The sequence below is a fragment of the Nyctereutes procyonoides genome, unplaced genomic scaffold, assembly GCF_905146905.1.
Source record: "Nyctereutes procyonoides isolate TBG_1078 unplaced genomic scaffold, NYPRO_anot_genome, whole genome shotgun sequence".
Classification (NCBI taxonomy): Eukaryota; Metazoa; Chordata; class Mammalia; order Carnivora; family Canidae; genus Nyctereutes; species Nyctereutes procyonoides.
Window position 1 is genome coordinate 6,190,742 of NW_026575155.1, and position 21,925 is coordinate 6,212,666.

Consider the following 21,925-nt stretch of genomic DNA (forward strand, 5'->3'; position numbering starts at 1 on the left):
TAACAAAAATAGACATTTATTAACAAGTTATAAAAATCCCAAATCCCTCTTTTGAGACAGTTTAAAAAAAATACAGGCTCTCTTCCCAAAGCACAGGTCAAATCAATTTTATACTCTAAGGATCTAGCATAACACCCTTTTACTTACTAAAATAATTACGGGCAGGAGCTCACTCAGAAAGTTATACAAAGCTTTGCAAGACTTCTCATGGAAAGAAAAGCTGAAACGTTTCACACTCTTTTATCTGACATATCATATTCTTGGACATTTTAGCTTAAATATCTACAAATCCCTTAGGTACTCAGAAATGTTACTTCAATTTGAGGTCTTTTCTTTCAAGAGCAACAAAGCCGAGAGGAAGGGTCTTACCTTTTGGAACACTGAACAGGCTTGTGGCCCAGACGGACCCATGCCATCACAGCTTAGACCACGTTGTATGCACAGTCCCTTGAGCTTAATACTTATTGGTGACTTAAATAAGTCAGCTTCACTTGTCAGGAAACTGAGTTAATATGGACAGAACTTGTCATTATATAAGCCTTGCTTGGAAATCCTGACTCAATGAAACTTCTAGAACCTGGTGCCAGGAGGTGTCAGGTGGCAGGGCGTCAAGCATAGGGGACTGAGGCGGCGATGTCCTTGCAGAGGATGACGATGGCCTCCTCATCACCACCTGGCGTGTCCTCTGCGGCGTCACAGATCATTTGGACATGACTTAAGAGGGTGTCTGGCCGCTGAGCCCCCAGCCAGATGTCCTTAATGTAGAGAGACACCAGGAATGCTGCAGCGGCTGAGGAAGAGGCGGACAAGATCATGAGGATGCAAACCTACTCCGCTGGAAAGTCAGTCATCCCCCAACCCCCACCCCACGCACATGCATGGGACCCGGGGGCTTTATCAGGAGGTGAGGTGAGCGTTTGTTTAAGACAAACTTAAGGCCCATGCCTTTGCTTCACTTTGGGGTTAATCTTTGTTACTTTAAAGTTTATCTTTTTAGGTGCAGCTGGGGGGCTCAGTGGTTGAGTGTCTGCCTTCGGCTCAGGTTGTGATCCTGGGGTCCTGGGATCAAGCCCTGCATCAGGGGCTCTCCCACTCTCCCTGCTTGTGCTCCCTCCTTCTCCCTCTGTGTGTGTAAAATATGTAAAATCTTTTTTAAGAAGTTAAAAATTAAATTAAAAAAATTACCTTTTAATTTGACCATGTGTGGAATGTAAAAAAAAGTTACTACAAGCCAACTTTCTTCCTGGTTCTGACCACTTGTGCAGAGAACCAGAATCGAGGTTTGAGAAAAGGTTCCAAGGCTCAGTTCATTTCCTCAATGGAATAGGTGAGGAGAAAGGGTTTCCTGGGCCCAGACTCAACTCCCCAGCAGCATCCAGATGAAAGAAGAGGTCGCTCTCCAGGGGAGTTCATCTGCCCAGACTCTGGCCTACCCGCCTTCCCTGTCCCCTCCCATCCCTGGTGAAAGGAACAATCTTCTCAGATGGAGGCGGCCACACACATGTGGTCACAGCCTCCGTCTTCTCCCTTACAGTCTTTTAAAGCCTTTGGTCTTCGGTCATTCATTCTTTGCTGCATTTAAGCCTTTACTAAGCACCTGCTAAATGCTGAGCACATAAACTGTGGGCATATACGTACAAGTGTACACATACACACACGCCTGCAGCCATGTGTATGTCGGAACGGGCTGTGACAGGTAATTCTTCCCTTGAGTAACAGCTGAAAGGCAGGAAAGCCGCCACTCTGCACTGGTTCTGGGCACCTCTTTCCACTTAAATACCATTGTCACTGGGCTCTGACCTGAGAGCAAAGGCAAAGGCCTCCTCTCCCTTCACGTCCAGGGCCTGATGGCAAACTATCTGTGATCCTCAGAACTCTGGCTGGGCCACACAAATACTTCATCGAAAGTACCTGATGGGTTCTAAGAACTGGGGGTTGCTCCCCAGCCTGCACCCATTCATGCATCCCTTCAGCCTTGGACCAAAGACCCGGCCTCACCTCGAGTGGCTTCATCCTCCTCCTGCAGACATGAGAGGCAGAGGCTCTCCATCACCGGGTGGAAGGGGCTCTGCTCGGGGCCCTGGGCCGCCACCAACTGCAGCATGACTGTGTTGAACAGGCAGGCAACACTCTGCGTGGGCCCCACCAGCTCCTCGGCACTACAGAACCGGCTATACAGCTTGAATATGTTACTCCTCACAGCGCTGTCCCTGAGAAGGTCAGCCACGACCACTGGCTGGGGCAAAATGTGGCTCTTGAGCCAGCGGAGGAGTCCTGAAGTCTCCGCCCTGCTCAGTGGGTGCTCAGCCACTGACCACAGCACCCAGCTGACCACCAGGGGAGCGGTGGCGTACGCGAGGCCTGGCGTATCGCTCTCGGGGGTGGCCTGGTCCACAGGCTCCTGGGTCCGTGCAGGGCTGGGGAATGCTGGCCCCCAGTGGGTCAGTATGGACCTCAGGAGGCCCCTGCATATCTCCAAGGTAGACGCCTGTTGCTCAGGGTCAGCAGTCTCCTCTGCCTCCCCAGGCCTCCTTTTCCGGCCCCGTGGGCCTTTGGCTCGGGCTGGCACGATAGGCTTGTTCTTATCCTTGAGCATCTCTGTTACACACAGATAGAGGAAGGCAGTGAGACTGATGCCTGTCTTCCCCACACTGATGCAGAAGGCAGGCAAGCAGGTAATACAGGGGGGAGGAGGGAAAGGCGGAGGAGGGGCAGCTTACAGGTCCCAAGTGCTGGCCCCTGCTTGGCTCCCACAGGACTGTGATGGTCACCACTACTCTTATGACAAACCCATCCGATCCTCAGCACAACCAGAACCACCCGCTATCGCTCAGGGTGAGCGCCGACAGTGCCAGAGCTGGGACTCAAAGCCAGGGCTCCCCAAGGAGGGAGGACACACCCTGTTCCTAAGCCTTGTTGGCTATGACTATGCTGCTCAGAGAGGGACAGTGCCGGCTGCACTGTGGGGAAAGCCAGACAGCCGGGGCCTGACACTCACTCAGTAACTCCTTGACTTGGTATTTCTCAATGGCGGCTCTCAGGTCCTCCTGGAGCTTCATGTCTCTCTTGAGGAGGCTCCATTTGTGCAGGAGAACAAGGACATCTTTGGTGGACAGCACTGTCTCGTTCATGGTGAAGCGGTTCATGTCGCTGAAGGTCTGCATGACGGTGGCCCGGTACCTGAGCACAGACTCGAGTGCCCCGAAGAAGTGAGTCAGCTGGGCGGAGGCCAAGGTTGGCCTATGGGGAGCCAATGTCACAGACTGAGCAAAAGCTGCGTCCTCGTCCCATAGCCCAGGACCGCGGTGGCTGGGTGGTGCCACAGGCCCAAGGGCGCCAGCGGTCCACCCACTACTCAATGTACCTTCAAACAGATGTGGAAGTGGAGGACCCAGCACAAAGAACAGGAAAAAGCCAGGTGCACCCAGGGGGGACCCGAGTCTCACCTTCATGCCAGAGGCACAGAGATTTCTTGGAAACCCTGGCGACCCGGAAGAGTGTGAGGGTCTGGGCACCAGGCACCTAACCAAACACTGCAGGACTGCTGACCCCGCTGCGCCTCAAGGCCGCTCAGACTCAGCCCCACCCGAGGCCAACCTGCTTATGGGCACTGCAGGAAATCCACTCTGAACTCGAGGGAATTCACTGCCATCTGCTGCACACAATTTTAACATTATTTCAAATAGCAATTCTAGTTCTCAAACACCAAATGTGTCTTTTGACAACCCTGGAATAAAAAAATGGGTCTATTGGCACTGATTTAACAATTTAATTCATAAAGACGAAAGGCCAAATGCCCTGTGCTTTATCAAGAAAGCTCTCACTCTGAGATTATAATCCATTTGAGATCAATCTTCTGGTTCCAATCAGCATACTTCTGTTCCCAAGTCAGAACTCCGTGAGTGCACAGGCTCTATTTTCTCTACGACAGTGCAATCTGAGGAGGATTTAGCTCTCTGAGGAAGTGAAGAGCATTATTCCAAGGGGCCAGATGAAAATACTGAAATGTTCTAGAAGATTCTCGGGTACCTGAGTCTGTGTGGGCTTGCAAAGGCAAGTCTCAGGACACCCTGACTTTCTTAGGTTTAAGGTCATGGAAAACATGTTCTTTCTACAGAACATCACTTCGAGTTTGAATCAAACGATCAAGTCGTCTGCCTACTAAAGATGACCCAGTAGGACATGTTTAGGTTTCTATAATATCGAGTTCTCAGGGTCTTGGAAGGAGCCCCCTAGAGTTGAAGCAGAAAAGCAGCAGCAGCAGCAGCAGATAAAATAGGTTTTCTGATGCCACCTGCAATCAGCAGCGGCTGCGGAGCCGTGACCAAGGGGACTGCTGAGAGGCGATGTCCACAAGTGACCTATGCCTGGCGGGGCCGGGGCTTACCTCAGGTGCTTCGTGAGCACGATGAGGACATAAAGGAACTCGTTGACCACGTGCAGGGCGAGCAGCTTCGGGGGCTCCTGGGACCCCAGCCTGCAGGAAGGCTGGCCCTCCAAGTCCACTCCCTTGTCTCCCAGGTTGGTCACCCAGAGTGTGTGCAGCAGGGAGATTATGTTGGACAGCAGCTGGGTCTCCAGAAACCTGAAACCAAGTGCAGAATGCTCAGCGCCCCATCCTCTCCCTTCGGTCACCTCGGCTGGAGCAGGGGTGGGTGGGAGCACGGGCCACACTATGTCCGTGGGGCAGCACCTGGCGGTGGGTGGCAGGCTGTCCCCTCTCCCAGCAATTGCATCCGCTCACCCCCACCACTGCCCCCAAGGCCCAGCATTGAAGTCAAAACAGGGAGCCTGCCACACAAATGCAGCTTCAGAGTCCGCCTTCTAGCTGGATGACCAGCTGAAATCTCAACCGGAGAGTATGGGTTCTCCTGCACATTTCCAGTCACCCCTAAAGCCAGCAGGAGACACCATGGTCTCTACCCAACTCTCTTCCCATCCAACACACCTCTCACACACACAAGGTACTTACTTGCTCTCAAGGATGTGTAAGATCCACGTTAAAAGGCTATAGTCCCGTAGGATCTCATACGCACACTGGGCGTCCCGGGCAGCATTCTGCAGAATTTCCAGGATCCAATTCTGAAAACCCAAAATGAAGAGTTACCTCTCGGTATGAAAATCAAATTTCCTTGAACAAAGGAACAAGCTGAACAACATGATGGTATGTATGTTACACTTCCAGGTGGCGGCTGCACACAGAGCTTGCTTTGCTAAGTCTGGAAGAGGGGTGGCCGTGCCGGCCAGAGAACACGGGCCTTCACAGCAATTGCCAGGCCCCGGGGGTGCCCACTCCTGCTGGTCCATCGTAAGGAAACCAACCCACGGGCACGAAGTTGCAGCTCAGAAACCACGTGGCCCAGATAGGAGGCTGGGAGAGAATGTGGAGTCCTGCTGCGCCCAAACAGCTAGCAGCCCATTTTGCCCTCATGGGGAAACTGGGCAACTGAGGCAGCAAAAGTACCTTGGGTTTTAGCATCTGGAAAGGAAGACATAAAAAAATGGGACTGCCCCCTAAATGGTTACTTGGGTGTTTCAGAATTCTCACATGTCATAAAACATAAAAACTACCATATCCAAATTCTGTTTATTCCAGTTAGTATTTTACTCCTGACTTGCTCCCATTTACCCACATTTCATATACCATCAGATGCAAAAGCTGACGGGGCAAGCAATTAGTTCAAATACCAAAGGCTTTGCCCAGTGACTCTTTCCAACCACCCGTGGCATTGAGCACACTCTCACACGAGCTGTTGGTCAAGGAGATTCTTTTGTTGGCTCTGACACAGTTGGTTTTAACTCCTGATGCTAGTTTCTTAGCTGAGTTTTCAGAATCTACAGCTTCTGTTCATTTAGTGACATTCTGGTGGCTCAAAACTGTCTCAGTGAAAGCACTTAGTCATTTAAGGAGGTTATTTGTCCCTAGACTTTGTAAGCCAGCTCCAAGGCTCATGACTTTTGGTCAGTTCCTCCCTCTGCACAGGCCTTACTCTCAGGCCAGGACACAGCCCAGAGGCCATGACAAGCAGCATTTCACCAGAGGACAGACGGTGGTGGGTGCCAGCCCCACACGGCAATATGAAAGGCACTCATGGGATCTCACTTTCCCTCGTCGAAGTCAGTTTAATGGCAAATCAGTAGGTCGGTCATGTCCCGGCTGGGATGAGAACTCACATGGGTGTGACTTCCAAAGAAAACCTTCAGGGAAAATGGGGCGCACTGGGTGGCTCAGTGCCTGACTCCTGGTTTTGTTCAGGTCATGATCTCAAGGTCATGAGATTGAGTCCCGCATCGGGCTCCACCTGGAGCAGAGTCTGCTTGAGACTGTCTCTCTCTCTCTCTCTCTGCCCCTCCCCTGCTCATTCTTTCTCTCTCCCCACCCCCAAACCACCAAATAAATAAACACCCCCCCCAAAAAAAAAGCACAGACTTTTTATTTTCAAACAGATTGTGGGACCTGCCTACCTGTGCCTCCTCGTCACACAGAGGGCTGCTGAAGAAGGAAAGGATGATGTGGAAGATTCCTCGCCTGGCGTAGAGATTGTAGCAGTGCTTGTCCCGCATCCCCTGCCGTAGGATCCCGAACACCCATTCCCGTTCTGTCTTTTGCTATGAGCCAGGAAAACAGAGACTACTGTTAATAAGTTAAAGCCCTTTTAACTGACGGCTCTTCAACCCCACTCTTTCCAAGTGGTGGCAACACGGCAGCAAAAAAATTTCCATTTCTGAGTATGTCATCTAAAGTCCTCAATAGTGGGGGCACCTGGGTGGCTCTGTTGGTGAAGCGTCTGCCTCTGGCTCAGGTCATGATCTCAGGGTCCTGGAATTAGCCCTGCATCAGGCTCCCTGCTCAGCACAGAGTCTCTCTCCTGTCCCTCCTCTCCACTTGTGCTCTCTCTCTCTCTCTTCTCTCTTAAATAAATAAAATCTTAAAACAAAAAAACTTGATATTTGACTCAGTTTCTTCAGGTCAGAAGTAAAGGAGCTAGTCAAGTTTAAACTCTGCACTGTGTTGACTCACACACGTGTCCTACAAAAGCATGTTTAATACTTAACCCAGGCATCCACCAAGAAAATATTAACGAGAATGCCATAAAACTTAGGCCTCTGAAGTAGAGTTTTTAAGGTGTGAGAAGCCACCTAAAAACAAATGCATGGAATGAAAAGCATTTCTGTAAGAGAGCCTACGTGATCTTTCCCCTTCCTGACCTTGTTCCAACAATTATGCTGCTGTACCGTCAACAGTATCTGGGGGAACATGTCAGAATGACAGCAGGGGCTAATAGTCCAATGGAGGAGTCTTTTGGGGACCTCGGGGACTTCAGAAGCATTACCTCAAAGTCTGAGCTGTAGAAGAATTGGTAGAAGCCAGGCACTTTGTTCATATTCAAGTACTCATGTGACAGCAGGAACTTGTTGATCTTCAAGTACATGTGCTCCTCTGAGAACAAAGGCAGACAGTGGCTTACCGCAGGCACCAAGCGCCACCCCCATGCTCTGCTGGAGGTGGGGAGCAGGGGTTGAGGGGGTCAGGCATAAATCCCTGCCTTGTGGAGCTTCTGTATCCTTATCCAGATCCTCAGTTCTCGAGAATCAGACTGCAGTAAGACTGCCCCACTCTATGCCGCATACAGGCTTTCTCCCCCGGTTCGGAAACCACTATGGGATGTTGCCCACCCCCACAACAGCAGCCTCCTACTAAGCTCCGATCAGCAGGTATGCAGAGGGAGACTCGATCAGGTCACACGGAGAGCTGGGGGCTGACACCCACCCCCATCAGCCTCTCACTGAAGGGCACTGTCACAGCACAGGAGGCTCACACACACCCAGGGTCACTTTGCTCTGGAACGCAACGACACCAATGTGGACAGACACCTCCTCCACCCTGCGTTGCTTCCCATTCTGGGATGGATCACCGCTTCCATCCTGTACAGACTGCAGGGATCCTCGGAGGCCACCCCATGACCACTGCTGCCCAGGCCCCTGACCTTGACATGAGGTCTGAGACAGCAGAGGCTGGACCAGTCACTGAAGCCTCTGCTAAGACATTTTCTTAAAAAGCGTCTTTTTTTAGAGTCTACAAATGACTCTCTTCCTTCCTATAATTTCTACGGGGAAGAAAAATCATAAAAACTATACAGGAATTGGTGGATACCAGATCTGAATTCTAATAGCAACCTGGCTGGAGATGAACTGTGGGGCCTTGGACACGCTATCTGATCCGGGGGGGGGGGGGGCCTCAGATGGGCAGCCACTGCCTCACTGAATGGGACCATGTGAGACTCCAAGAACCCCATGGCCTGTAATGGTGCCAACATCTGTATTCATGCCACCTCAGCAGTGGTAGTTTGGGGTGAGTCACAGAAGGAGCTGGTTCTCGGGCCCTAGCCAGCACCTGCGCAGTGACACATGGACCAGATACCTTCTGGCTAAGGACCCACAAGCCACACAGACTCTTACTTCCAAGTACGGATCCGCAGCTGCTGATGGACAGACTTCCCATGTCAGGAGCCCTCCTGTGCAGGATCCACATCCCCCCCAACCCAAGTGCTGTGATATGCGTGTACCCCAGGTTTACACATCTATCAGCAAATGCAAATACGTACTCCATGCCTATCTTGTATACACTGGTCTACACTGGGCTTTTTTTTTTTTTTTTCTGATTTCACTCACAGGGGCCCATACAGAGCTTCCTCACAGTCATGCTTTGTTCCCTGTCCACTTCTGTGGACATCCATGTGGCTCACTGTTACATGCATGGGATGACCCGGACAGGTCCTTTCTCACACGTGTGATGGATAACGCCTGCAGGATTAACGCAGAAAAATGGACCAGTGGTACCTGGTTTCAAAATCTGCAGGGCTGCCTTGGCAATGAAGAGAGTCAAGGTGAAGGTGAGTCTCATGTTCTGCGTTCGGATCCCATTCCGGACTACATCCAACAGGTAAAGTAGCTTAAGGCCAAGAAAAAAGAAGGAAAAAAAAGAAAAAAAAAAAAAAAGGACAAGAATTTTCAGAACTGTGACCAGCCTTGTCTTACGCAGCTTCCACTATAGTTTTGCTGGGTTGCCTACTCTTCACATCCCAGAGGCCACTGAAGATGATGCTCATGATGGCAATGCCCCTGCTCACTGCCATCTCAGAAACACTTCTGCTTTTCCTTGAGGAGCCAGGCATGTGCACAAGGGCAGAGAGAACCCCTGGCCCCACGCCTTGACAATCCAGTCTGTTCCCCTTCCCTGCCACCTTGGAGCATGGACTTCTGGGGCTCTGTGTGTTCTGGATAACAGCTGTCTTAACCATGGAGTTCAGACCAGAGAAACTGAACTGCTTTGCCCACCTACAGCCAAGAAGTATTTGAAAGGGGAGAGCTTTCTCAATCTCCCCAAAGGTTGAGAACTAGAAGCAATCTCCAGCATTAATCCCTAAAAGGGAATGGACCTGGCTCTTTATCAGAAGTCTCCTGCCAACACGCCTATGTTTTCCCCAGAAATCCTTCTACCAGACCCAGTGGAAAGCCAGGTCTCTGAGGTCTGCCCAGGACCCTCAGCCCCACTCACCTGGGACTGCTCTCGGAACCGTGCCCCCTCTAGGTGCGAGTAGTAGGCTGCAAGGACGTAGTAGGCTGCAGCTCGCATCTGGGGGTCATAGCTGCTGAGGGCTGCGACAGTTAGGCCCAGAGAATTGGAATCCAAAAATTTTCGACAATCCACCACAAATTCTATGGAAGTAAAATATAGCATTTAACACACACACACACACACACACACACACACACACACACACACGGGATGATCACGATGCTTGTGTAACACGTAGAATTAAATTTCCTTTTGCATTTTGTCAACATCAGCTATGAGTGAGCGATACAAGAAATGAAGTCTCTCCAGCTCCCCTTAACTTCCACTTAGGTTGGATAAAAGCCTATCTTCTCTTGCATGGCAATAATCCATACTTGCAGCTTCTAAAATGCTTGTCGATCCAATCAGGATTATTTCATTACTTCTCACAAGCATTCAACAAGCCAGAGAAGAATGGAGGTGCCATTCAGACCTGAGATACAAGATCCCAGCATGCCGGAGGCCAGGGAAACACGACTGGGAAGCTGGCAGAGAAAAGCAGCTCCCTGTCTCTATCTTGTTCAGCCCGCAGCATCTGGATTCCTAGCCACAAACATCACTCTTAAAAATACAAGAGGCAGGGAGGCTAGAAAATTCAGTCAGTGAAAACCTGTCTGATCTTTCAATTTCCTTATTTTTAAAGATTTTATTTATTTGAGAGAGAGAGAGAGAGAGAGAGAGAGAGCGAGCACAAGCAAAAAGCAAAGGGAGAAGGAGCCCAATGCGGGGCTTGATCCCAGAACTCTGAGATCATGATGAGCTGAAGGCACTGAACCACCCAGGGCCCCTGGCCCATCAATTTTATGAAGGGTTAACTTATACCCATTCTCCAACCCTACTTCTTTCTTCAAACAAACAAAAATGTCACAGAAGAGCGGCTTACCAAGCTGGAGCAAAAGTTAGAGTCTAAAGAGCTTGCTCGCCGATGTCCGTCTGTCACCCATGAGGCCTTGTGAAAACTCACAACCACTTCAGGAAATGACATGACCAAGAGAGAAGGCCAGATATATAGGGGAACTCATCGGATCACAACTTGAAGGATGTGATTACCAATAACAAAATTCAGAACACTTTAAATCCTCTTTAATAAAGATCTAGGCCTTTTTACAATAAAAACACATAAATACAAATAAAATGCTTTTACGACATAAACACATCACAAATTATGTGATAAAAACTGTGAAAGGGGATCCCTGGGAGGCTCAGTGGTTTAGCGCCTGCCTTCGGCCCAAGGCGTGATCCTAGAGTCCCGGGATCGAGTCCGACATCGGGCTCCCTGCATGGAGCCTGCTTCTCCCTCTGCCCGTGTCTCTGCCTCTCTCTTTCTCTCATGAATAAATAAATAAAATCTTAAAAAAAAAAAAAAACTGTGAAGAAAAGCCTTAGAACAAGGATAGGTCACTGTGTTTAAAAATGATTAAGCAGCAGGTCTGGTCATGATAATCACCCACACAGACATTCTTTAGACTGCCTGGTGACCTGGTTAAATTAGGAACCAAACACAAACCAACTGACACGACGACCCCAAATGTGTAATCTTGGAATATACTATTGATACAAGAAATACCACCAATAATGTTTTTAAAAGGTCAAACACTTTTTCCTTAAAGTTAGACTTAAAAGGAAAGCTTTGGCAATTAAAAAAAACCTGAGAATAAATAAGAAAAAGAAAAATTGTAATCATCAGCTACTTCTCCATAATCCAAACACCTCCATAGGCATATAATTGTCTCCAAATGGGTGGCTGCCCAAAAGCATAGAAATTCCTTTAAACCATCAAGTTTCCTTCTCCCTCAGGAGTAGCAGAGCTCCTTGGACCTTCCACCAGCATCTCCCCTGAGGGGTGACCAATGGTGATGCAGACACATACATATTGTTCCCTTCCTCTGTCTCAATGTTTATATCATAACAAAGAATAACCAGGCTTTCCACTTCCAGCCACGAGAGTGGCAGAAACCTGATTTACCTGTCCACCAGAAGCAACTAAAAAACTAGAAATGAAACAAGGATTTTCAAGACATTGGACACGAGGCAACAATTGACAACAATCTCTGAGAGAAAAAACAAACAGAATGAAACTTCTCACTGTCCCAGCTCGAAGCCTGGAGATTTCTAGGCTAAGATACACGGAGGGCAAACCTAGGCAGATACAGGAGAACTCAGAGTTGTGCAGACAGAGCACACAACTGGGAGGCCAAGGTGGCCAAAGTGCACAAGGGAGAGGCCCAGAGAGCTCCAATCAGAGCACCAGAGTCTTCAGCTGAGTGCCACTCGGCAAGAGTGCATAAGGAAGCTACCAGAGCCTGAGGAACAAGGGGAACACGGGGAACACCAGGCTTGTACCTGCCTGGATGTAGGTCCTGTCCTCACCAGCCAGGGCGAAATCCTCGCAGTTCATAGGGAGAGGGCAGACTGCTCAGAAGGATTTCAAGTCAGCTGTGGGGCGAAACACTGCTGTAGTGCCACCTCACAGAGATTCAAAGCAAGACTGGAAGGATCAAACCATCTCTAAGTAGCTCAAAGGTGTCCTAGAACAAGCTCAAGAACGTTCACAGGAATATAAAAATATCCAGCACCAAACAAGGTAAAACTCATAATGTCTGGTTTACAACAAAAAATTATCAGACGTTAAAGCAGGAATAAAGCCCATTAGAAGAGAAAAATCCATATGAAAATGACTCAGATACAACAAACGTAATAGGAACTAGGATTCTGTTGTAACTACTACAACTGTATTCTAGATGTTCAAGAAGCTAGAGAAAACACTGAGTATGTTAAATGGACACACAGAAGCTATAAAAACTCAAACTGAGGTTCCAGACATGAATATTAAAATGTCTGAGATGAAAAATGCACTGGAGGGGATTATTGGCAGATCAGACATTATAGACAAAGAGATCAGTGAACTCTAAGGCAGCAACAGAAATGATCCAAATTGAAACACAGAGAGGAAAAAAAAATTAAAACCTGGAACAGAACATCAGTGAGCTGTGGGACAATTTTCAAGCAGGTTAATAATATTTGTGCAATTGGAGTCCCTGAAAAGTTTGAATAATGGCCAAAACTTTCCAAAAATTGACAAGAACTTCATAAATGTAGAGCCAAGAAGTTCAGTGAATACCCCCAAATACAAGAAACAAATCACACTAAAGCACACTCTACTTACATTGCTTGAAACCAATGAGTAAACAAAAAATCTTCAAAGCAATCACACAACAAACAGAGAAACAAAATAAAAATAACAGATTTCTTTTTTTAAGTAAGCTCTGTGCTGAGCATGGAGCCCAACGCAGAGCTTGAACTCATGACTTTGAGATCAAGAGTCAGATGCTCAACCAACTGAGCCCCCCAGGCATCCTGATAGTAGGTTTCTTGTTAGAAACAATGTAACCCAAAATCAGGTGGCAGCATCTTTTAAGTATAGTAAGAAAAAAACAAACTTGTCAGCCTAGAATTTTATACCTTATTAAAACCTTTCAAAAGTTTTTTTTTTTTTTTCCTAAAAAGAAACTGAAGAATTGATCAACAGATGTGAACTACAAGTTCTTCAAGGAAGTGTTTGAGGCAGAAGGAAAATGAAAGAAGATGGAAATCTGGGTCTACACAGAGGAGTTAAGAGAACCAGAAATGGTAACTGTAAGATGGTGAATATAAGACACTTAAATCTCCTTAAAAGGTAACTAACAATTTGAAGCAAAAATAAAAACATATTGTGAGGCTTATAGCATACAGCAGTAAAATGTCTGGTAAGAACAGCATGGAAAGTGAGGTGGGGCACAAGTGGATTGATTCTACTGTAAGGTGCTTCTACGTATGCATGAGGTAGTATAATCTCACTTGAAGGTAAACTGAAATAAATTGAAGGTGAGTTCTATTAACCCTCAAGCTACATACACATACGCACTGTAGCTAAAAACCAACAAAGAAAACAAAACAGAATCAGATCAATAATCACATTAAATGTAAATGGTGTACACTTTTTTTTTTTTTTTTTAATTTACGATAGTCACAGAGAGACAGAGAGAGAGGCAGAGACACAGGCAGATGGAGAAGCAGGCTCCATGCACTGGGAGCCCGACGTGGGATTCGATCCCGGGTCTCCAGGATCGCGCCCTGGGCCAAAGGCAGGTGCTAAACCGCTGCGCCACCCAGGGATCCCATGGTGTACACATCTTAATTAAAAGGGAGAGGTGGTCAGATTGGGCTTCAAAAAGGCAAAACCCAAGTATATCTGTCAACAGAAAACCACTTCCAATATCAAGACGCAGATTAAAAGGATGAAAAAAGAACAAATGGGAGACTTTTGGGCTCTAAGAGCATACAGACTAAATCTCATTTCTAACAAATGACAGTGACTGGTTTTGATGAAAAGTGGCTCAGCTACTTAGTGCCTGCATTTGCCCCAGGGCATGATCCTGGGGTCCCGGGATCGAGTCCCATGTCGGGCTCCCTGCATGGAGCCTGCTTCTCCCTCTGCCTGCCTCTCTCTCTCTCTCTCTGGCTCTTATGAATAAACAGAATCTTAAAAAAAAAAAAAAAAAGGGGGGGCAGGGAAAAAACCCCCAAAGCTTTAAAAAAGCAACCAACTAGGATAACTTTGTTTAGGAGAAGAGATGTGTTAAGGTACACCTACATACCTATACACCAAACACATGTAAAGGGAATATATTTGGGAAAGAGAACAGTCTAAACATTCAATATTACACTGGCTAAAAACAGCTAGTACTCAGCTGGCTAGGGTATTTTTAGTAATCACTGACGTTCTGGAAGACAAATGGATTTTCCACGCGTCCCTGAGGAAAAGTCAATTTCATGTTTGTGGTCACCTGCTGTTCTATGAAGTCTTGGCTTTGTTAACACTTCAGGAGGAGAGCTGCCCTGGGGTGCTCAAAGTATAGCAGGCTATCAAAACATAGTTATAAACGCCACTCTCTGTTTCAGGAAGCTTGCACATAGCAATTTGGCCTTCTGATAACAGATCTTTGGATTGAAATGGTTTAACCAGCACAATTAGCAAGGATTAAGAGAAAAAGTCCCCCAGGGTTTATGGGCTTCGGCGGTGTACAGCCGTGCTGCCAGAGTACCAGGAGCTATCCTCACGTCTCTTCCTCGAGGGTGGCCTGGCAGGTGAGTGAGGAGTCCACAAGGACCTGTGTCCCCATGGTCTGGTGACGAGGCTCAGAGAACTGCACACTGGCCTCTCTGTTCTGTGATGTACGTGAGTTATGAGCTGAAGCTATCAGCCCAGTTCTGTTGAGGACAAGAATTCACTGTGGAAAAAGCATTTGTCACTGCTGCTGCTGCAAACAGCCCTGGCTGACCCTGTTTCTCAGCCAAGGACTCAACACCGGGAAGCAGGAAGGTTAAGAAAATAGGTTCCCATTTGCAGGAAAGGCTGAAATGGAGCCGCGAGGCTATGGTTTCTCTGACGTCTGGCAGCCACGCTTAAAAACTGATCATCTGCCCAATTTAGGATCGCAAGACGTCAGGAACACTGGGACCCAGGGGCCAGTGCGGGAAGTGAGCACGCTGTTGAAAGCTTCTGCTCCGTACCCAGTGTGAAGGAATCTCACAAACACAATGCGTGGTGCATGGAGCTGAGACAAAAGAACACATCACGTAGAGCACCATTCCCATAAAGTTCAAATACAGGGCCCTGGCTCCTGTTGGGGAGGAAGGGGGTACTGCCTAGGAAGGGGGCCTGAGGAGCTGCCCGGTACATTCTGCTCCTTCATCCAGCTGGGTGTTTTCAACAAAACTCCCACTACACACACAGGATTTGTGGTCGTTCCCATATATCACGCTTCAATAAAAGCACACTTAAAACATTCTTTATGCTTACTTCTCTGCCAAGGGCAGAAGTGAAAAGAAAAATACATGTTAAAAATAATTCGAGAAATAAATTCACATGATTTGATTCAACAACAATAAACCTAGCCTACACTGCCCACATGCTGTTCACAGATTTCTGTTCTGTTCAACTTACCATTTTACTGCTAGAAATTTCCCTTTCCCTACAAACCGGTGTGCTTCCCTTTATCAGACAACAAAATTTGTTTAAAACATGCTTCTGCCTTTGGTTCTGGATGATAAGTATTCCTGAGCAAAATTTAATGATCTAGTTTGTCTCATCTGTTCTTTTTAATTTTTGTATTTTTAGATCTTTATCCACCTCTTTGCTTTTAAAGATTTTCTACTTTGTTGTGAAAGATTTTAGTGTAATTGGTATCTTAAGCTACCACAAATCTTCTTTAGGGTAGACATGTTTAGCAAACTTTCCTATCCGTATTATGCCTATAAAACTCAAAATAGGTTGTATTTGGAGATTTTCTTAATTTAAAAGACCATTTAATACTTCTCTCAACAAAGGCCTCCCAGACACTGTCCACCCATCCAAAAAGGGTGGCATTTGAGATTCTGAGAACACTGTGTCCTCATCTTAGGATTTTTTTATTAGTGTTTTCCAAGGTTTTTTTTTTGCCTTCTGACTCTCTTAAAATCTCTGAAGGGAGGGAGCAACAGACTAAGTGATTTGTTATAATTCACTTGAGTTATCTCCTATTTTCAGACTATGGAAAATCTATTTTTGTGTTTGATAAGAAACAGATCTCACGGGGGCTGAAGGCGGGGGAAGCAAGAGAGCCTCCGGGCCGCACACTGGTCCCTGTGGCTCTGTTAAGCTCCCAGGAAGATCTCTGCTTGCCCAGCATGGTGATTGGACAATGGCAGGAAAGGTCCCCACTGCCCCTGCACTCTGGCAAACAAAATCTGGCTAAGCCACAGAATGTCATGTTCACTGAGGCTGGGGGGCCACAGCAACCCCAGGGGTCACCAGTGAGAAGACCCAGCTCCATCATCTTGTTAGGAAAGGCAGCGGTGCAGGATCAGCAAATCTGTTCACACGTACGAGCACCAGAGCATAAAAGGACGACTGTAAGTTGAAAGAGGGGCAAAAGAGCATGAATAAGGAGCCGTGGTCTTCCACTGCACCAAAACCGAGGCGGCCCGGGGGTCCCTGCAGGCCTCACGCTGCTGTGCCAAAGAGCAGAGACACAGAACACACGCCTGCACCTGCCCACCATGCCTGCCCCTGGGTGCCCTCCGTGGGGGCCTGACTGGAGTCATGACAGGCCACGAGGAAGCAAGCAAGGCCCAGGAGCACATGCAAGGAACAGCTAACACGTGTCCCTGCTTGGAGGAAACAACGGCCGGAGCTCAGGTGGGAAGACAGGGTCACCACACAGCCTTTGGTACCACCTGAATTTTGAACTGTGACTATATCATCCAAAGTTCAAAATTACTTAAGTTACATGTAGAATTCTGGGAAGATGGAGCTGACGTTATTTTCTCTGTTTTTACGAGTTAAGTACAACTGAAAAATCCTGGATTGATGGAAGATGACTATAAAAGGTGGAAAGGAAGCTGACCAGCTAGGGGTCTTCAGGTGAATTCCCTGAGCTTTCTATCTGCTTCTGGCGTCCTAGACTCTGAGCTGAAGAAGCCAGTGACCAGAAAACCAACTGGCACAACAGAGCCTGAAAACAAGCCTGCTCTCTCTAGTCTCTAGATAAAAGACTAGAAGAGGAGCAGCCTGGCAAGACAAGAAATCTGGACAACTGCTCTGTTCTGGCCAAACATCTCAGAGAAAGCCCTGGCCCCGCTCTCACCCACGCCAGCAAAGGCGGAGTGTGGGGCCTGTCAGGTTGTGGGACAGGACCCCAAGTCCCCTGCTGAAGTGGTGTTTGTCAGAAAAGGCCCAGAGAGAGGTGGGGGGCAATAAACAGAGGCCCCTCCTGCTCCCTGCTGGGCATCAGAGGAGGCTTCCTCATCAGGAGAGGCCGAGTGAGGAGCAGCCACAGGTCCCTCCTGCCTCTCCCAGCCAGGAGTATCAGTGCAGGCGTGATCCGTAAAAAGAAAAATTGATCAACTGAACTTGCTCAAAATGAAGAACTTAAGCTCTGTGAAAGACGTTGTCAAGAGGATGACAAGATAAGCTATAGACTGGGAGGAAATATCTGTAAGTCACATATCCAACAAAGGACAAGTATCTAGAATATATAAAGAACCCTCAAAACTCAACAGTAAAAAAAAAAAAAAAAAAAAAATCCCATTAGAAAATGGGCAAAAGACACGACCAAACATTTCACTGAAGAGGACATACAGATGGCAGATGAACCAGAAGACACTTGTCGTCATTAGCCATCGGGAAAATGCAAATGAAAACCACAATGAGATAACATTACATGCCTATCGGTGATGAAATACCACAAACCAACAGACCTGCCGCACCTGGGAATCAGACACTGGTCCTCACCAGTAGGTGCATGTGCATGCATGTCATCTGTGTCCTCCCTATGTTCACTCAACAAAGACTCCTACACTCTGGCTACTAGACACAAAATACAGTTTCACTTTCTTAAACCAAGAAAAAGCCAACCTCGGCAGGTTCTCGCTTGATCTCAAGGATAAAATCTGATGCTATTCGATCATTATCTAGTGAGAATTCAGAAAAGGCCCTTGCCATTGAGAATTAGGAAAACATCAAGAATGAAGTGACATTCCCAGATTTTAAAATTACAATTTTTTAAAAAATCACTGTATATTCAAAACATTCAGTTACTTCTGAAAAATCACTGAAATGAAAAGGTGAGAAGGTGGATGAAAGCCCTTTAGGATTAACAACGAGCCTTCAATTACCATGGTGGTAATTCCCATGGACACCTGACTGCGGTCACAGCCCTGGCCACGCACAGCAGGTGCTGCTTCTCCCGCCCTGCCAAGGGCCATGGTTACCTGGCCTGGTCAGTTCACTGAAGAGATGTAGGAGAAAGCAGGGATCATAAAGACCGTCGAGATCCACTGTGCTCCGGTCCTTAAATATCAGTTCCTGTGTGTCCTGAAACAGCCCGAAACGAACAAAAATCTGTGGTTTGGCCCCATAAATGTAATAACATGTGAATGCTTATCCTTCTACACCTAGAGTTCAAGTTATTTTGAATATTCAAAAGCATAAGAAAAACCCCACCAGTGCTTCTGCATGAAATGGTTATCTTTGGGATCGGCTTTAAAAATTAGTCTTTCTGACAGGGAATCATGAATGGAACAAGCATGGCCAGTGTTGATATTGGCTGAAGCTGAGTGACAGGTCCACAGGGGTCCTGTCTTGGTACCTGCGTACATAGTTGGAATTTTATTCAAATGATGTTAATGATCCATAAGAGAAATAGCGCTTGTATCTTACGGTATGCTAAAGCTGAGGGTGCACACAGAACCTCCAAAGGGGCGAGCAGAACAACACCCTCTGCCACTGGGAGTGCTCCCTGATGACCCCACCCCCGCACCTCGGGGGGCAGCAGCCTCCGGTTCTGGGGGAAGTGGAGGATGGTCTTCATCATCCGGTCCCGATCCAGCAGGCGGAGGATGTCCCCGACGCTGGGCTGCTGCCACAGCGACTTGCCCAGGCTCCGGCAGGTCTTGTGATGCTCCACCGCTGCCGGGCCCCACAGCAACACTCTGGAGCCGGGGAGGGGAGAAGAGACAGAAAAGAATTCATGATGATGACGAGGACCATCACAATCACAGGTAGCTTAGTCGAGCAGCAAGCACATGCCAGGCATTGTCCAGGGCATGTGACATGTGTTCTATCATTTAATCCCCGTTGTAACAAAGGAGGTGGTGGAGGCAATGATGAGGGTGGGGGGGACAGGGTGGGGGGATGATGACAGCTGCATGGAGCTTATGATGTGTCACTTACTCCAAGCCCTTCAACTGTGTGACAACCCCTCCCTAAGGTAGGTACTCTTATGATCCCCATTTTGCACATGAGGGAAGATGCACAGAGAGGGTCAGGAAAGTTGCTCAGCTGGTCACTTAGCCCAGCTGGTTAGTGGCAGAGCGGGAATGCAAAACTGAGAAGTCTGGCTCCAGAGTCCAGTGGCTGGGCCACAGCAGCTCTGCCCCCACAGCCTTTCAGCTGTCCCTGCCTCGAGTCTACCATATGAACGCCTCTACCTGGTATGCCACCAGCACCCGCTGCAGCTGCCCCAAGAGACTACCTTCCCTTCCTTCTACTTCTCTCCCCACTATCTCCCACCCACCTCCCCACCGGTGGAGGATGCTCTCTGAAAGCCCAGCTCTCACGGGGGCAACTTCTCTGCTCCACAGTATCTATCAGCTGTCTCCTGGATGGAAATGATAGTATTTCCATCTGATACTTAAGATCCTTACTAACCAGCCTCTCCGGCCTTCCCACCACCTTTTCCCTACACGTATCTTGTGATGTACGGACCCGCTCACCATTCCCAGAAATGTACTGACTTTCCCGACTCCCAGCGGTGGTGACACTGTTCCCTCCGAGTGGCACCCCAGGCTCCTCCAACCAACCCTCACCACCATCAAATCTCTCCAGCGCCAGCCGGGTCATGAAGCATTCCCTGACTCCCCTAAGTAGAGAGTGCTTCCCTAACAGTTTAGTTACATCACCAAAGGCCAATTAAAAAGTTACATTTACAATAATCCGATCCCCTTAACAGACAGCAAGGCTGTGTCTCACTCCTCTGGGTATTCCCAGTGACACTGGTCCCAGCACCCTGTAAAACAGCCAATGTTCAAAGAACATCTATTTAGTTAAATATTTCTAAACTGGGGGTGCCTGGATGGCTCAACGGTTAAGGGTCTGCCTTCAGCTCAGGTTGTGATCCCAGGGTCCTGGGATCGAGCCCCACATCAGGCTCCCTCTCCTGCTGCCCCTGCCCTGCTCATGCTCTCATGTGCTCTATCTCAAATGAACAAATAAAAATCTTAAAAAACAAAACAAAAAAAACAAAAAAACCCTTCTAAACCAAATTCTAAATATAGACTTCTTTCTGTGCAGGTCAATAAGAGTCACTCAAGTCAAAATATAAATCAGCCTCTTCAGGAGGCTGTTCCCCAGTGGGGAAGCAGGCAAGCAGCTGACAGACTGGAGACACCCGTCGATGGGGCCCTGTCCGCTGGTGGCAGATCCTTTCACCGGCCGTCCACAGAGTTTCCATGTGCTGGAAAGCAGTTTCTGCTGCTCCAGGGGTGGAAATGGATGTGACGTGCAGGCTGACTGTGAGGAGACTCTTCTGTTCTCGGCAGTACGGAATCCTGTGGGTACCACCTCCCCTCTCCCGCTCCTCCCACAACCAACTCTGACCCGTCTGGGCAGCCCGGTTCAACTGTCTTCAACTCTCTCAGAGAGAGCGGCTGAAACGGCTCTTTCTTCACTGAGAGACTGTTTCCGCTTTGTCTCCTTTACGGACACATGGTCTGTTTACTCCAGAAAGGGTACAGCTGACACAGCACCACTGTCAAAGCAGTGGGGGAGGCCAGCTCATAAGGGGAAGGGAAAGAACGGCTATTCATAATCTGCGCATCCTCAAGAGACAGAAAATGTTTTTGTTTTTGTTTTTGTTTTTGCAGGGGGTGGGTGGTTCTTCGGCTAATACAGCTTTTATCTTTAAAAAGAAGTATTCTGCCATGAAAATTATTTTTTCTCCTCCCTGCAGAGTCCTCCTGAACTGTTTATGTTGGCCCAGTTCACTCACTTTCTGCCTTAACGCACCAAAGTCTTCTTCATGAACGTACTGGGTAGGTGTTGGGGGCTGGCCTTAATGACAAGGAGAAAAGGCGACACTAGGGTAGCCCAGAGCATCTAAGCTGCTTTCCATGAATAGCACATCGGACAAAAGTCCCCTGTTAGGCCCGACCCTGGTGGGGGGGGGGGGGGGAGGGCCCATAGGGGAAGGCACCCATCTCGGCCCCTCAGGCCCAGGCTGTGCTGAGAACCCAGGAGGGACGGACAGAGAGGCAGACAAGAAAGACACATTCAGACAGAAACAGGTCCAGAGACAGGCACAGCGTGTGCGTGCCCGGAGAGGCAGAGAGAACATCCCTTAAAATCCAGTCTGCCCCTCACTCCTCTCCCCAGCAGCACCCCGTCAAAGTCACTCCTGTCCAAAGTAAATAGTGAGAAAAAGGACTTTCAGAAAAATCAACTAAACTAGACACTCCAGCTGGAAATGAGGGTGGGGCAGTTCTATGACAACCAGGAGGGCCACCCTGACAACGCAGCCCCCTGCCAAAGGACCATCCCGAGACCATGAGGCCAAGCTTTCCACGGGAGCTCATGTGTGAGCTAGGGGAGCTCCATCCATGCCACCCTCTCCTCAAGAATCAAAAAGGTATGAGGGAAAATTTGGGGAGTTTGCTGTGTGGAACACACTCCCTCAGTCCGGAGTAACAGCTTCAAAGCCTGCTGCTCACACCTCCAAGCCCAACCTC

The 21,925-nt window shown here is 48.2% G+C and overlaps 1 protein-coding gene across 2 annotated transcripts in view; it reads right to left on the reverse strand.

Moving 5' to 3' along the window:
* Positions 1-21,925, reverse strand: part of URB1 (URB1 ribosome biogenesis homolog) — a 91,445-nt gene continuing 69,520 nt past the window's right edge. For both annotated transcript variants that reach the window (XM_055313378.1, XM_055313377.1), the window contains exons 29-39: positions 18,961-19,132; positions 18,413-18,515; positions 9,560-9,720; positions 8,842-8,953; positions 7,335-7,441; positions 6,466-6,609; positions 4,973-5,082; positions 4,388-4,585; positions 2,999-3,240; positions 1,999-2,598; positions 1-790 (exon numbers count right to left, since the gene is read on the reverse strand). In XM_055313378.1, coding sequence (XP_055169353.1) covers positions 609-790; positions 1,999-2,598; positions 2,999-3,240; positions 4,388-4,585; positions 4,973-5,082; positions 6,466-6,609; positions 7,335-7,441; positions 8,842-8,953; positions 9,560-9,720; positions 18,413-18,515; positions 18,961-19,132 — 2,131 coding nt within the window. In that variant the 3' untranslated portion in view covers positions 1-608. The remainder of the gene's footprint in view (positions 791-1,998; positions 2,599-2,998; positions 3,241-4,387; positions 4,586-4,972; positions 5,083-6,465; positions 6,610-7,334; positions 7,442-8,841; positions 8,954-9,559; positions 9,721-18,412; positions 18,516-18,960; positions 19,133-21,925) is intronic.